The 16,788-nt window shown below is 42.1% G+C and overlaps 1 protein-coding gene across 1 annotated transcript in view; it reads right to left on the reverse strand.

Moving 5' to 3' along the window:
* Positions 1 to 2,209: 2,209 nt before the first annotated feature.
* Positions 2,210 to 16,788, reverse strand: part of LOC123132391 (BEACH domain-containing protein B) — a 29,926-nt gene continuing 15,347 nt past the window's right edge. The window contains exons 18-41 of the mRNA XM_044552174.1: positions 14,971 to 15,280; positions 14,475 to 14,880; positions 14,023 to 14,350; positions 13,651 to 13,839; positions 12,704 to 12,968; positions 12,386 to 12,592; positions 12,086 to 12,307; positions 11,819 to 11,995; positions 11,609 to 11,718; positions 9,070 to 9,525; positions 8,779 to 8,989; positions 8,392 to 8,613; positions 7,832 to 8,305; positions 7,442 to 7,744; positions 6,908 to 7,360; positions 6,786 to 6,832; positions 6,591 to 6,684; positions 6,119 to 6,325; positions 5,804 to 5,929; positions 5,342 to 5,713; positions 5,016 to 5,247; positions 3,385 to 4,125; positions 3,167 to 3,253; positions 2,210 to 2,629 (exon numbers count right to left, since the gene is read on the reverse strand). Coding sequence (XP_044408109.1) covers positions 3,845 to 4,125; positions 5,016 to 5,247; positions 5,342 to 5,713; positions 5,804 to 5,929; positions 6,119 to 6,325; positions 6,591 to 6,684; positions 6,786 to 6,832; positions 6,908 to 7,360; positions 7,442 to 7,744; positions 7,832 to 8,305; positions 8,392 to 8,613; positions 8,779 to 8,989; positions 9,070 to 9,525; positions 11,609 to 11,718; positions 11,819 to 11,995; positions 12,086 to 12,307; positions 12,386 to 12,592; positions 12,704 to 12,968; positions 13,651 to 13,839; positions 14,023 to 14,350; positions 14,475 to 14,880; positions 14,971 to 15,280 — 5,692 coding nt within the window. The 3' untranslated portion in view covers positions 2,210 to 2,629; positions 3,167 to 3,253; positions 3,385 to 3,844. The remainder of the gene's footprint in view (positions 2,630 to 3,166; positions 3,254 to 3,384; positions 4,126 to 5,015; positions 5,248 to 5,341; positions 5,714 to 5,803; positions 5,930 to 6,118; positions 6,326 to 6,590; positions 6,685 to 6,785; positions 6,833 to 6,907; positions 7,361 to 7,441; positions 7,745 to 7,831; positions 8,306 to 8,391; positions 8,614 to 8,778; positions 8,990 to 9,069; positions 9,526 to 11,608; positions 11,719 to 11,818; positions 11,996 to 12,085; positions 12,308 to 12,385; positions 12,593 to 12,703; positions 12,969 to 13,650; positions 13,840 to 14,022; positions 14,351 to 14,474; positions 14,881 to 14,970; positions 15,281 to 16,788) is intronic.

Here is a 16,788-nt window from a genome sequence, read left to right on the forward strand (position 1 = left end):
CCTTAGTGGGCCTGAGGGGAGAGAGAGGGCAGCAGCCCAGGAGGTGGCGCGCCCCCTCCCATGAGGAGTCCGAATTAGACTAGGGGAGGGGGGCGCGGCCCCTCTTTCCCTCTCCCTCTCTTTCCTTCCCCCTTCCTAGTAGGACTAGGAAAGGATGAATCCTACTCCTACTAGGAGGAGGATTCCTCCTCTCCTTGGGGCGCACCAAGGTCGGCCGGCCTCCCCCCTTGCTCCTTTATATACGGGGGCGGGGGAATCCAAAGACACGCAAGTTGATTGTTCCAAGCCGTGTGCGGTGCCCCTCCACCATAATCCACCTCGATCATATCGTTGCAGTGCTCAGGCGAAGCCCTACGTCGGTAGCAACATCATCACCATCATCACGCCATCGTGCTGACGAAACTCTCCCTCGAAGCTCTGCTGGATCGGAGTTCGTGGGACGTCATCGAGCTGAACGTGTGCTGAACTCGGAGGTGTCGTGCGTTCGGTACTTGGATCGGTCAGATCGTGAAGACGTACGACTACATCAACCGCGTTCTCGTAACGCTTCCGCTTACGGTCTACGAGGGTATGTGAACGATACTCTCCCATCTCATTGCTATGCATCACCATGATCTTGCGTGTGTGTAGGATTTTTTTTGAAATTACTACGTTCCCCAACACACAGAGCCTGCTCCCGGTCCAGAGGAGCCAGCTCGTCAAAGACGGCGTCGAATGGCACGAATGGATTGCGGTGATGAAATCCGAATAGGATTCGACCACCAATGGCGATGGCACCACGACCCCCCTCCTTGTCTAGCGCCTCATCCACCGCCGCACGGAGATGGTTCACCTCCTCGAAGAGATAACTGAAGAAGGAGACCAGGTCAGGAAGCCGGAGCTCGTGGAAGTCGATGGGGTGACCGAACGGGTTTAGCTCGACGGCTGGCATGGTCGCGGTCAAATGACGGTACGCGTCGCGAAGCCTCACCACCTGTGTGGTGACATGATCCAGCAAGCGGTCCAGGCGACCCTGGAGATCCTCACGATCAGAGTGCTCGCGCACCAGCGTAGCCGCCGCTTCCTGCAACAACGCCGACAACGCCACAAGCATCATAGTCTTCGACTCCTGACGCTCATGAAGCTCCGTCAGCTGACGCTCATGACGGAGGAGCAAGTCACTCTTCTCCTCCCGGAGCTGACAAAGCTCCACATCCTTGGTCAGGAGCTGCGCATCCTTGGCCAGGAGCTGCGCATCCTTGGCCACGAGCTCCTCTCTGAGGCGCCTCACCTCTGACGCCGTGATATCATAGGCACCCATGGAAACCGGTACAAGGAATGGGGGGCAAGCAGGAGGGGCAGAAAGGATGAAGATGGAGGAGGTGGTGGAAAGGATGAAGGGAACGGATAGACGGCGCCTCGGCGGGCGGCACGGCGAGGGGGAGGGGGGAGGGGTCATCGTCGGTCAACGGCGCCTCGGCGGGCGGCATGGCGAGGGGGGGGGGGGGCAGAGGTCATTTGGTAAAAATTATACCCGCGACGGTACCCAACGCATGGAGGAGAACATTCTCAGCTGGCGTGGCCTTCGAAGGGTTTTGCACCGAGCGCTTGGCCGCCCTGGTAGTACGCTTTGGGGTGAAGGGCTCGGCCTCCGGACGTAGCTGGGTCGCCTGTACCTCGCGTATCAGTGGGGGCGCCAGCCTCTGTATGATGCTAGAGCAGAAGGCCTTCATCTTCCCGAATGCAACTGTCTCTTGTGCAGCCATGCCATCCGCGCTTTCCTCCGCGCGTAGCGTGTTTTCCAACAGCATGGGTGGCTCGGGGGTCGAAGCATGCAGGCCCGCCACGTTCATGGCAGGAGGCCCCGGTGGGGTAGAGCCTCCTTGGCTCGAGTGGTCTAATCCGACTAAGCGACTCAGGTCACCCTTCTGTTCACTCGGGTCTTCCTTCCCGTGCCGCTAGACTTCTCTCCTTCAAATCATACCATCTCCGCTCACGATCCATGTCTCACCTTCGCCTCTCCATGTGTTGTAGGCCACAAAATCATGGCACGCACATGAGAGCTCCGCAAAGTATTAGACAGCACTGCTCATCTTGCTACCGAGATTGGCCGTGCGCACCAATCGATACGAAGACCAAGGGTTGTCCTCCTTTTCGGGGGGAAATTGCTACCGAAATTTCATTAGAAAGAAGAGCTAGCCCCGAAGTTGATAAAAAAGGTTTCTGGGTCTCAAGAGACTAATGGCACAACCACGCGCCGCTTACTTTCCCACTGAGAAGATGAGCTTCATGTACAATGTATGATTTCGTAACTACAGGATACTGGCATCTAATACATACAGATAAATTCTATTGGGAGAGGAAATTGCTCGCCCTAACTTGTAAGAACACCGCACGAGATTATGTTACACTCGCATGCACTAGCTATGCAACTAGCAGTCCAGCACCACGGTATCCGAGCTCATCTCGAAAATCAAAAGGAGAAAGTACTGTGGTATTAGTTACCACGTATCCATTTTGCAGTTAGAAGAATTATCCGCTTGTGGACCTTGATCAGCTCAGGCATCCTGTAGAATCCTAACTCCTCAATCTAAAGCTGTATGTACAGAAGAGCAACAAACTGTTCTCTTTTACATTTACTGCCGGTGACCTGCAGAGTTCAAAATAGAAACATCAATATTCCCGGAAAAAAAAAATACGGTAGGCATGCAATTTGTGAAACCAAAGAAAAAACATAACGGTAGGCCAACTACAATTTTAAAAATAGTCTTCTTCCTTGAAGCATGGATAGGTCAAAGTAGCATCCTACCCTAAAAATATCCTGAAGAACACAGAAAGTGCACTAGAATGTTTAATTATTAGCCAATGCATGCAACTGGAAACCTAGAAAAGTATGCCGGCTAACTACAACAAAATCTAATCCCTCCATTCCTAAATATAAGGCTTTTTAGATATTTCGATATGGACTACATACGGAGCAAAATGAGTGAATCTACACTCTAAAATATGTCTATATACATCTGTATGTAATCCGTATTGAAATCTCTAAAAAGGCTTATATTTAGAAACAGAGGGAGTATTCCTCTTCCATCAATCCTATGATAATTAAAAACCTAGTAGCGTGTCTAACTACAGTGAATATTGTAGGTACAATGAGAAGCATAAATGACTAGGTACAGTAAAATACCCCCATTGACGAGAGCATCACAACAATCTCCTCCCCTGGAAAGATCCCGAAGGGCAGATTGACTATGCAATTTGAGCATTCTGCAAGCTTGGAGATGAGAACAAACAAAATGGTCCAAGGCATCAGCACAAAGACATTAAGGATGGAGTGATAAAAAAAAGGTATAAACAAGAAAACAATGACATGACAAGCTGCATTGACTGTGGCCACTGACTCACCTTTGTTCAGAACTTGCAGCAAGGAGCGCTGCTTAATCACACACCACTAACCTACAGAAGATTTTACTTTGTTTCGTTGTATGCCGCCTTTGCGAAGTAATGGATTTTCTATTGAAAATACAATCAAGCTGCCATCCTTGGTTCCAGCCAAAAAGCACTCCTCGCGAGTCACAGCTAAAGAAGTTATTGTCTTCCCAGATCCATCATACCTCCAAACAACTCCGAGAGAATCCATAGACCGCAGAACAATTTGTCCATGATCACCAGCACATACCATAAACTCTCCACAACAACTTAGTTCCATGCAATTCAGGCGGCCATTGGATTCTGATGAAGCGATATGTTTTCCATTTATGGAATACATATGCAAGGAGAGATCACTGTCAGAATAAAATACTATCCTACCATGCTGTGATGCCACCAGCTTTGACAGGCCAGCACCTGATGGATGTCGAATGGATCAAACATAAGTCCCCTCACGCAGCGTATGAAATATACAAGTTCCATCCTTTGATCCACTGATAACAATATCAAGTTCCTTACTAACAAATAAGCATGTGATAATATCATCATGACCACACAAGATGTGAGAAGGGTTTTCGATGATAACATGGTCCTTAGTTGATAGGTCATTACTTGCATTCTTTGATCTTTTGTCATTTGATCTTCCTCGGAATGCATGCCAAATCATAATAGTCGTGTCATAACTTCCAGTTGCAATTACACTTCCATCAGATGAAACTGCACAAAAAGTGTGCTCCCAAGATGTTAAGGCAAAATTGAATGGAAGAAAGCATATATGAGGTCTGCTTAGTTGCTAGCACTAACTGATCTCTCCCTCAGGTTAAGAGTGCATACCCAAGATGGCTCAGAACTCAAGTAATACTCCCTCCGTCCCAAAATAAGTGCAGCTGATTTAGTAAAAAGTTGTATTCTTATTCTGGGACGGAGGGAGTATTTGATAGAATTAGACCATGTTTGACCAAATTAATTAAGACTACAACTAATCAAATTAATTAATGGAAGCAAGTAAGTTAGATTCCATTACACTCCCTCCGTTCCTAAATACTCCCTCTGTTCCTAAATATTTGTCTTTCTAGAGATTTCAAATGGTCACCACATACGGATGTATATAGACATATTTTAGAGTGTAGATTCACTCATTTTGCTCCGTATGTAGTCATATTTGAAACCTCTAAAAAGACAATTATTTAGGAACGGAGGGAGTATAAGTCTTTTTAGAGATTTCAATATGAACTACATACGGATGTACTCCCTCCGTTCCAAATTACTCGTCGCAGAAATGGATGTATCTAGAACTAAAATACATCTAGATACATCCATACCTGCAACAAGTAATTCGGAACGGAGGGAGTATATAGACAGAGTTTAAAGTGTAGATTCACTCATTTTGCTCCGTATGTAGTCCACATTGGAATCTCTAAAAGACTTATACTCCCTCTGTCCCAAAATTCTTGTCTTAGATTTGTCTAAGTACGGATGTATCTAGTTACATTTTAATGTTAGATACTTGAGGGAGTATATTATTGCAGTTTATTCAACTATATATGCTTAATGCTGGATCTTAAAGAGTAAATGTAATACCATACACATCAGAAAGGATTAACCACCTGCAACACAGCTAACAACATCTTTATGCTGTCGGATGCTCTGCACAATTCTTCCATCACTAAGGGAAATGATCTGGAAACTGTTCTCCCAATTACCACATAAAATTAAATAATTGTCACCATGAATTTGGACAGCTGCCAGGCATTGTCTTCCGAACTCAACATTTTCAGCCAAGGAAGTGGCAACTTTTCGGGGAGAAATAACATCAGAACCAATTCCAAAGAAAGGCTCCTACAAGAAAAGAACATACATAATAAATAAAAGTACGTACACTTATGGACTAATAATTTTACCCTATTAGATATAGTTTTCATTAGGAAGAGACCAGTGATCCAGAAAATGTGAAGTTTCCACCAGACTGTAATTGCGTTGTTAGCCAAAGTTTTACTGACAGTATGAGCCCCTCGCTCATCAAGACAATGTTTGAATCCAACAAGCCAATGAACAATACAGATGATGAAGAGCTGATTGCACTAGGAACAACAGAAGTCACTGTTATCGACTGTGGAGCAAAATATAGTGGGTGTGCAATTGGTATAGGAGGTCCTCTTCTTGGGTGTTTCTTCCGAAAAATTTGAATGGGTGTCTGTCCAAAATTTGCAATCTGGTCTTCGATAGCAGACTTCTGCAACATATCATCCATGTTTTCCAAATCAACAGCACCCTCGTATGTCAAATAGTAGAATATATTTGCTGCCTGCCCCAGATAATTGGTATTTGATTAGTAAAGTCAAATTGTTTGATCTACTAACTCAAGTATGCTGCAAAAGGGTGATAAATCATGTACCTCAACGGCAGGCTTGCCACGCTGCTTATAACCAAATATGAGGTCAATCCAGTGATGAAGATTAGAGCTTACATATTCACTTTCAAGGGCCTCACGATTGATATGAATGAATTCTTCTGGTGAACCCTGCACAAGACATATTTCCTTTGATCATGAATTCTTCTGCCCTCGTGTGCACTAAATATTGTGTACCTTTAACCAATAATAACTCTTCCAAACATTTAGATTGGTAACTCTTTCAAATATTTAGATTGGTTATATGAGTACATTTGCACAAAGTCAATCTAAAAAACTGCAGAAATTATCAATCATTACCTTTGCCCATGGAGGGAGACCTACATGGCCTAAAGGTTCACCGTCCTGCTTTACCCCAAAGTGATATGAATTCAAATTTTCAAGAAACTCAGGCATGTAAAAGAATTCAGGTGTAAGCTCCTTGACATCACTTGTATTTGATAGGCAGTTCCTATATGTGCTTTCAATGCTCTGAAAGAGACGGTCTGCATGGTCAAATTTACCACCCTGCATAAATAAACATATAAAGTAATGTAGTATTAGCTAATTAGCTATAGTACTATTTGCTGTTCAGTGAAAAGATATGCCATGAAAGAATATATACACATCCTAAACAAATTCACTTATTTAGTACTCCCTCCGATCCAAAATAAGTGTCACAGGTTTGAACTAAGGTTAGTTCAACCTTGTATAAAACTGCGGCACTTATTATGGATCGCAGGGAGTAAGAGACTAATATTCAAGCTAGTACAGAATTACTCAGATAAAGGACCTGAAGATTGCGGTGCAGAGCAGTAAAAGGCTCGAGCCTTAGAAGGTAGTAAAGAACAATTCCCATGCTAGAGTAGTGTGATCCATAATAAAAACTGCAGAAGGAAAAACAAAATTTTGATGCAATGAGCGTCTAGAGAAAACTTGGGACACAAGAAAAGTTTAGGAATGCAATTCAAAAATATTTAGGTCAAACCTTGGTATATCAGGATCACAGAAATTAAGATATCTATCTTCGAAAACCTGCACATTGTTTATTATTTATCAGAGATGATAACTGGGAGAGACAGTACGATACCCCATAGCTACGGGAAATACCTTAAAGCGTTTTGCATCCAATGCACCAACTGGCTTTGACAGGTCCCTGAAAGTAGATGACTTGTTGAAATCAAGTTTTTCTGATGAATAGTCAGCCAATATCCAAGGAAATATAGGGTATTGAGTTAAATCGTTGTAAGATCGTCCAGAAAGAGTATTCAGAATCATTAGATACTCAAAGTTGCTGATCTCCCTTTTTCTCCAACTCTCCCTGGCACTCTCAGCCATTTCAAGGGCAACTTTTCTGTCAACAAACGAAATTACACTATTTTTGTCTTTTGTACTTCCTTTGGGGAACAAAGCATCATTCCTCAAGGAAACTAAAAGAGACCCAACATTTTTAGCATCATTTTGGGAGGAAAAATTAAGAAATATAGGTGCATTTGCATCATCAAAAAATATCTCCGTTGCAGTATATTGTAGTAGGTAACGTGTCCAGTAAACTGCTCTTATCTGTCAACAAAGAAAAGTGGAGTCAGATCTTTCACACACATGCACGAATGCAGACACAATGAGAGAGGGCGGACAACACACCCTGGTTATTTTCCACCTTCTATGGTGTTTTATCTTGTTAGACTGACTTTTCATCAGAGCATCACCAGATCCAGCCTCATTGCCTCGTCCTACATCAGAATTACCCTTCAGCTTTTCCACACTTCCCAGCTCACTCTTGGCATCTGATTCCTTGTTATCTAGAAACTTGTTGAAAACAGATGAGCCCCCTGTGCCTTCGACCAAAAACTCAAAAGAAAAATGCAGGGCATTTCGAGTGATAGTAAATTGTCCAGCTAGTTTTCTTTTTGGTGTAACAAGAACACAGTGAACAGAAGATAGCACCTGGAAATTGGAAAGGAAAACCAAGGGTCTGAGGATACAACAATAAATCTGCCAAAATGTTAAACGCATATAATGAAGCCTGTTTACCTCAGCATAATCATTATCTCCACCAGTAGATGATTGTTCTTTCCTATTTTGCACACTACTAGTAGGATAATCTGAAGAGTCTTTAGAATTTGCAGCATCACTTGACACCTGATTCTCTGATGGTTTATTTTGGGAAGGCTCACTTGTATCATTGTTATCCTCACATGATTCAGAACCAACATCCCCTGTGATTCCACGCACTCCTTTCAGAAGGAAGCGCTTCATTTTTTCTGGAATCTTGGCACTAACGAAAGGATCAACAGACGGGGCGGTATTTTCATTAGTAGATTTGGTGGACAGTGGTTGACAAATGCGTTCATCAAACTTATAATTACGCTTCAGCTTCATTCGCCGCCGCCATTTATCCTCTGTCTTGTCATGTTTCCAGTATGTCACCAAATTATTTGGAAAGGGGCTAGCAGACCATGGTCCTCTTTCGTCACTCAAAGCGCGGAAAATATGTATCCATTTATCCTGATATAAAACATGTCAGTTTTATCTGCAATTCAAACTACTAAACATTGAAATATTTGGTAAAATTTACTGTGACCACAACTTACTGCAACAATTTGCTGATCCTCATCAAATGCAAGCTTGAAAGCTGCTTTCCTATTGTCATCCCCAGAAATTGCGGCAGTCTTTGCAAACTGTATATCATCTTCCAAGCTTTGGAGTTGTTCTATATCTTCAATCAAGCGCTCGTCAAGTTTAGAATTTAGGTCCTGGAGTTGCCTCAGGCGATCAGCCTTTGTGTCCTTCATGTATTTTACTAAATCAGAAGCCTGGCAAGTAACAAACTGTTTATTTCTTGCTAGTGGTGTTTGGAAAAAAAATCATAAAGAGCATGGTAAAAAGAAAAAAAATGGGAGCGACAATGTAAGGCATCTAATTTTTTCATGCCAAAGCACAATACTTTTGAACTAAACTAAAAATGAAGAGAGACAAACCGCAGCAAGAACACGATCCTTCTGTACAAGATTAAGAATGAAGCCGGACTCTTTATTGCTATTTGCTTCAGCAGAATCATCTTTGCCCAAGATGCTAGTGGCTAGCATGGACTTTCCATATATGACAGTCTCAAGAATCAAATGTGAAATAACATGGAAACGTGCACCATCATCAAGTTCCCCGTAGTGGGATCTAACCCTTAGTAAAGACCTGCAGCAAAAAGGAATTTACTAGAACAGCCACGATAATCAAGGGGATATTCCCATGGGTCTTAAGGGTGATAGCCATACCAAATTATGAAATGCAGTCTGTTTTTGCATTGATCTTCTTCGGAAATAAGATTAGGAAGCATTGTTATAAATTGCTGGACACACTTGGATGCATTTTCTAAGCCAGCTTTGCAGAGATACATAATTACAAGGTGGAAGATGATTCTTGGGAACCTTTCTCCTCGTAGCATCATGGCTTTGTCAGTAATTTTGTTCGTCTTTGCACTTAATGCCGTACCAATGCCTCCAGTTACAACTACAGCAGCCATTTCTGCAGCCGGGATATTTAGCGATTCTACCAACCCACGTGCCCTTTGCCCAATAGATGGAACAGAGGCACTTGAACCCTTTGGTGTCAATCTGTTTTGTCCCTTGCCATTCAAGTTCCAAACAAGAGTCCAGATTTTGTCATAAAAGCTCCACCAGTCATCACTCAGTTTTTCACCATCAGTAAATATGTTGCTACTCCAAGGAAGACTGCAAAAGTGCAAAATAAACATATTTACAGATGGTAAATATAAATTTATCAGAAGTTCTACTCTTACATATCATCAAACAGAAGGTAAGCAAGTGAACAGAAATGGGAACAAGAGTTACTAGAGGAAGTTCGGTGTCAAATTACCGATACTGAATCGCCTAACTACCAGATACCACCAAAATGTTACTTGTAATGCAGCAGCAGTCACTAATCCTAAGGTATTCCACTTAACATTGTCATGAGGGAAGCAACTTGTTCCATTCCCATGGCCTAAGGATCAAATACTCCCTCCGTTCCCAAATATAAGTCTTTCAAGAGATTTCAACAAGTGACTACATACGGAGCAAAATGAGTGAATCCACACTCTACAATATGTCTACATACATCCATATGTTGTTGTCCATTTGAAATGTCTAAAAAGACTTATATTTAGGAACGGAGGGAGTATATACAAATGCATGGGATAGAGTAGGAAACGTACATACAAAAAGGAAATATAAAATACAGAGCAGCAACCTTGTCAGCAACCAGACATGTGGAGGAAAAAAAGGTTTGGAAACCTTGTTCTATTATACTCCCTCCGTTCCGAATTACTTGTCGCAGGTATGGATTTATCTAGATGTATTTTAGTTTTAGATACATTCATTTCTGCGACGAGTAATTTGGAACGGAGGGAGTACGAGGGAAGCAACTTGTTCTACTCCGTGGCCTTAGGCCCATAATATACAAATACATGTATAAGAAAGAGTAGGAAACGGACATACAACAGGAAATACAAAGAGTTCTACTATAACACAACTATATATCTCTAACAGGCATATAAGAAGAAATGGTAATATCAGCAACTTAAGCAGCAAAATCCCAATCATGCTTTATTATAGCATGTTCCCCCAATGAACCAAACAGATCTTTGTTCTTCTCTAAGCTTGTCTCTGTGTCCTGCCTGTGTGTGGTGATTGTGAAACAATCTCTACTAAACTGAGTAAAATATAAATGATTAAATGAGCTGTAAAAAAAGAACCATGATGTGACACATCAGGCACTCACGACATCAGGATAAGGTTCTTCACAGGAATACATGATGGCCTCCAGTGTGCAATTCAGTACAAGTAGTGGATATTTTCAGCACCTTTGATCTTTAACATGTGCACGTTACGTCATTACCTATTAGAGATATTTTTCCATATGGTTGCATTGCGAAAGCATATCTAATCTCATAAATTAGTTTTGATGATTAAACAATCCTATTGTATGAACATTTTCATTGTGATTAATGAAGGAGAAATAATCCCGGATTTGAGTAAAGTGTCTCAAGGCAAAGTTAAAAATAAAGACTGGGGGCATTTTTATAGCAATGCGCGATCTTTGTCGTTAGGTTGAAGACCAAGTTGCTAAGCTTACTTTTAGTGTTGCCTAGTAGCTTGATACCTATCAAATACCACATTGCTCAATAAGGGTTACAATGCATTTATCTTCCCTTGCTAATATATGTTGATCCCGTGGTTTGCATCTAAGGCTCTATACATTCATCGAGGCCATCTGTGGTTTTCTTCTCTTGATCTTATACTTGTGCGTTTACTTTTCTTAGAGGAATACTGATTGCTTGCTCACCATACTGATTGCTTGCTCACCACATTGCTCAATAAGGGAATACCCTAAGGATTGCATCTACATCCTGATTTGTGCAAAACCTATTTTCCTCAATTGGCTCAAAACCTGTTTTAGCCAAAGCCACCCCATCTGTGGTTTTCTTCTCTTGATCTTATACTTGTGCGTTTACTTTTCTTAGAGGAATACTGATTGCTTGCTCACCATACTGATTGCTTGCTCACCACATTGCTCAATAAGGGAATACCCTAAGGATTGCATCTACATCCTGATTTGTGCAAAACCTATTTTCCTCAATTGGCTCAAAACCTGTTTTAGCCAAAGCCACCCCACCCCCCCCACCCCCCCCCCCCCCTCCTCTACAATAGTCAGGATCCTATTGATGGTACACATCATGAGGTACGAGCTTTGTATGGTACTCCCTCCGTCCCATAATACGCGTTTATATTATGGGACGGAGGGAGTATATATTACCTTGCAGGTTGGCTATTGCTCTCAGCATTTATAATTTCCACAAATGCAGAGCCAATGTCATCTTTCTGTGAGCCATCGGATGAAGAGGCACACATATCAGGTGGATGAAACTGTGAGAGAAAAGGGGCAGAATGAGTGAACGACGCACTATACAAAAAGAAAAGTGTAGCATGTTTTTCTGTTCTATAGGACATGTTGCTCAGAGGATACCAGGAGCTTAATTCCAATTTGATCAACAAGCAATTCATCACTCAGCTTCAAAAGGTACAAGATATTATCACGGCATGGCTGTGAAATGAATATGTCCTCATCAGGAGAAGTCTCGAGCAGGCTTCCAATGATATCTTCGAAAATGTCTCGCAGCAGACAGAAATTTGTTAACTGTCCCTGTGGATTAAGCAATACTCAAAGAGTTACTAGGACATGGGAAAGGCTACTAGATTGCTGTAACACAAACAAACGAGTTAGCATTCCAACCTCCTCAATTTTTAAGAGAAGAAAATTTGTTGTGTCCTCCAGCTGATGCCAGCCACCTTTCACGTAGCACAAAAAATAAGAAAGGACTAATGAATACATGTTCCTCACAAGAATTAGCTCATTGGTCTCCAAACTGGCATAATTAGCTTTCGAAATTGGTCTGTAGTCCCTGAAGACATCAAGCTTCACAGATGTCTCAAGCCAAGAGCTCCAACCATACTCCTGATGAAATTGATTTATGAATTATGATAACATAGAAGTAATTTGTATAGGCCTAGAAATACAGCAAGTGGCAATTACCATGATGGCTTCAACATTTGAGGGGTTTGAATCAAGCAAATCAAGAAGATCACTCAAGATCTTTGCACGTGCTGAAGCATCTTGGCAAGAGTGCATATATTTAAAAATGCAGACCAAAATCTGAGGAACATAAAATGGAGCCAAGCTCACTACTGACATACTGCTTCTATCTTTTAGCTCATTAGATTGGGACCGTTTCTGTAAGACCTGAACAAAAAATATAACGAACAAATCAGATCATTTGTTTACAGAAGTTTAACATCAGAGGATAAACAGCATAGTATCACCATATTCAATGTGAAGTTTGACAAAATTTACCTGCTTAGGGCTGGCTCCACCAAGAAGAACATCAAAAAAAGTAGCACATAAATGATCTGAAAGTGGAAATTTGAAAAGTCTCTCAGATATTGAATAGAAAAACAGTTGGGGTGTTGCTGCTATTCCTTTCCGTATATTTTCGGACATAGATCTAGGCCGTCCTACAGGAAGGCCAAAAAGTTTTGGTCCTTTTTTCTCAGATGGAACTCCAACCAGAAGCTTTCCAAGAAGTTGAAGACCCAGTAGACGAATTGGTTCGAATTCCCTGAACAGCAGGTGATGTTATAAATACACATCCTCAATAATACTGATTGAGAAGTTAAAAGAAACACGGATTGCAAAGGGTAATACAGAATCAGAACAGTCATCTTCCACACTACATAATGCCCATGATTTAGACATATAAACAAGGAATGCCAGGAAATGAGGCAAAACTATGGTAGCATAGACCCATCATTCTCAGAAGAATTAGTCCGGAAAAAATGGGCACAGAACCTATTTCAAAGATCAAAATGCAATATGCACAAAAAATAGCATTATCACTGACTAAACGGGTGGCTAAAACTCAAGCTCCCTGTCAAAGTGGAATTTGATCCATAGTAACTTTACACTCGGAGACTACGGGGCTGTTTGGATGCCGCCAGGGCTAGCCCTACCAATTTGCGGGTGCGCCAAAAAATTGGCGAAGGAATCGGGCGCCTGCTTCTCGCCAAAATGTTCGCGTGAAATGAACCGAGGAGCCAAAGCAAACATGGGCACACCAATTTATCGGCGGCCAACCAAACAAGCAACTAACCCCTCAGTCAACGCCTATTTTTTGGCACGGCAGCTCGGGGCTCTAATCCAAACAGCCCCTATCAGTCTATCACTCAGTAAAGTGCACAAAACATAAGCACTGCATGACTTAGGTCCAAAATATGACTCATAAATAACTAGATGTGCATTACCTCTTAAGAAGATTGATGAAAATGTAACAACCTCCAACAGAATTTACTTGCTCCAGAAAAGATGATAGAAGTGAATTCTGTGAAAGAGCACGGATAATCATGTAAAGTACATCCTCGATACATGCAACATCTTGACTTTTCTCGAAAAAGGACACAAGAGCTCTTATATCATGTGAAGAGACCTTCAGCCTACAACAAAAGTTAGTTGAATTATTAGCATATGAATCCAAGGAATATATCTTTTAGACTTGAGTATATGGCAGCATTGAATGATAATAAAACAATGATAGCAGAACAAACAAAAATATGGAAGTACGGATTGAGAAAAAAACACAACATTGCATCTCTGAATGTAAAGTTGAAAGTACTTACTTTAAGCTCATTTCTGCCAGACTCAAGAGGAGAAGACGAATCTTGCGAATTTCTTCTATATGTGGTCTCTCTCCAATCACTTGTTCAGTAACCAAATGCAGCAAAGGCTTAGAAGACCTAGAATCTAACTTTTCTGAATAAAACTGGCGTACAATATCAATGATCCTAGGGAGTCCACATAACATTGGTAACAATTTCCCGTCAGTTTCAAAATACTGTATCAGAAACAGATAAAGTTCTCTTTGTACTTCATAACTTGAATATGCCCAGATATGCGGGTTCAGATAAATTTGTGAAAGAGCATCTTTCAATAGAATTTCTGACATACCTGAAAGAACAGATATGTTAGTGATATACATAGTTTCAAGCAGGCAGAAAAATGTGGCCGACTGTCGGGAGAGAGACAAAGAGAGAGACAGAGAGAGAGAGAGAGAGAGAGAGAGAGACGTCACCACTGTTTGTCAAAATATTAAACAAGTGCTTCAGTGCTGAAAGAGTCTTGAAATTTAGCAGCTGTGGTGAAACAGATTGAAACAAGAAGCCTAAAATAGAGAATCCAGAAAGAAGATGCATCTGTTGCTGATTTGCTACATTTCCATCCAGAACAGATGCAACAAGCTCAATGACTTGACCTGCCAACTGATCCCCAGTGGGAGATTCTCCACTATGAGTGATGGCATCATCAAAATGTATCAGAAGAGGAAACAATACAGAGACACCTCCAACGCAATAAATTATGTCCTGCAGCAAGTGCCTCGAGCATAACTTTGTACCACCCATGATGGTTGCCTCAAGCTTGCTCTTGTCAAGACTATCAAGTACAGAAGACACATTGAACAAAGTCCTATTATTGCTAGCCTAGGAGAAAAAAAGAACAAAATATTCAATTCTCTGGTTCCAGCAATTGATCAAGAAAATATAACATGTTATTTGGAGGCCAGTTCGTACCTGTGCATTCAAGCCAAAAATCATCTTCGATGAAATACCATCCCTTGCATCCAAAATTCCCTTGTAAAGTGAGTCATTATTCATAAGCAAGTTTTGATCACCAAGGAAAGAGTACATGTAACTTGGTCCAAGATTGTATATGCCTCTTATTTGTTCGGCAGAGAGAGCATCAGAAAATGCATAAACTGGGCCCATTTGACCAGTAAAAGCAAAAGTGCCCTCAAAACCAAGAGAAGTTGGTTCTTCACCAATGGGCATTAATTCTGTTCCAAGACTGCAGCGAGTCATCACTTCATTGACTTTTGCATACCTGAGAACAGAAAAGAAGTGGTATAAAACATCTTAACTAATATACTGAAAATCAAAACAACAGACAAAAAATCCTTGATATCTTAACCATATATGAGCTCACAGGATCCAATTGCTATCTTTTGCAGTTAGGGCATGTGGATGCCAGTTTTCTTTTCGAAGTTTTAGCAAATTTGCACCTGTTAAGGAGTATTAGTATTGGTCTATCAGTCCTTATTAGGCTATGTCTCTTTCCTTGTACCCCAAGTCTTAGAGCAACTCCAACGCGCTCCGTTTGTGTTGGCCCCCGCTCGGTGTCCGCCCTCTTTTTGATTTGGGTCAGCAGTGCGCCCAACGCGCCGACCCATATTTGCCGGTGTGGCCGGCTGGCCTCCATTTTCAATGAACACTTTGCATATTTCACAAGCAAATATATAGTTTCACAAGGAAGCATAGTATTCACAACCAAATATAAAGCATAATTTTACAAGCCCGAATATAAATTAAATTGTTCTCACATAGTTTTACAAGCCAAATAAAAAGGATACATCTATTGGTTGACAACATGAGCCCACATAAGCTCGACCATATCATTTTGCAGCTGCATGTGAGTTTCCCAATCACGCATTTCATGATGAAATTGGGTGAACTGTTCAAACGTTGCCGCTCCTCCATGCTCAGGCGCAACATTCTCACCCTGAAACTGAAACCCTTGATCGTATACGTTCCGGACGCTCATCTTCTACGATCATATTGTGCATGATCACACAAGCAGTCATCACCTCCCACAGCTTCTTCGTGCTCCCCCAAGTCCTAGCAAGATACCGAATGATGCCCCATCAAGATTGCAAAACACCAAAGGCACGCTCGACGTCCTTCCTAGCACTCTCTTGCTCTTGGGCGAATATTTTCCTCTTCTCTCCGACAGGGTTGGGGATTGTCTTCACAATAGTGGTCCACTGAGGATAGATACCGTCACCTAGGTAGTATCCTTTGTCGTAGTTGTGGCCGTTAATGGTAACATTCACCGGTGGGCTGTTGCCTTCGGCAAGCCTTGCAAACACCGGCGAGCTTTGAAGCACGTTGATATCATTGTGTGATCCAGCCATGCCGAAGAAAGAGTGACAGATCCAAAGATCTTGTGATGCCACGGCCTCAAGTATGACAGTGCAAGCCCTGAAATGGCCCTTATATGGCCCTTGCCAAGCAGAAGGGCAGTTCTTCCACTCCCAGTGCATGCAGTCTATGCTGCCAAGCATCCCTGGGAAGCCCCTGCTGGCATTCATCCCAACAAGCAGGTTGTATCTTGAGGAGTCGGCTCTCTCAAGTACTCAGGGCCAAACACAACAATCACAGCCTTGCAAAACTTGTACATGGAGTCTAGGCATGTAGACTCGCTCATACAGACGTACTCGTCAATGAGATCACCGGGCACTCCGTATGCAGGCATCCGGACGGCTGCAGTGCATTTCTGATAAGAGGAGAAGCCAATCTTTCCAAGGGCATCCTCTTTGCACTCGAAATAGTCAT

This window comes from Triticum aestivum, chromosome 6A, assembly GCF_018294505.1.
Source record: "Triticum aestivum cultivar Chinese Spring chromosome 6A, IWGSC CS RefSeq v2.1, whole genome shotgun sequence".
NCBI lineage: Eukaryota > Viridiplantae > Streptophyta > Magnoliopsida > Poales > Poaceae > Triticum > Triticum aestivum.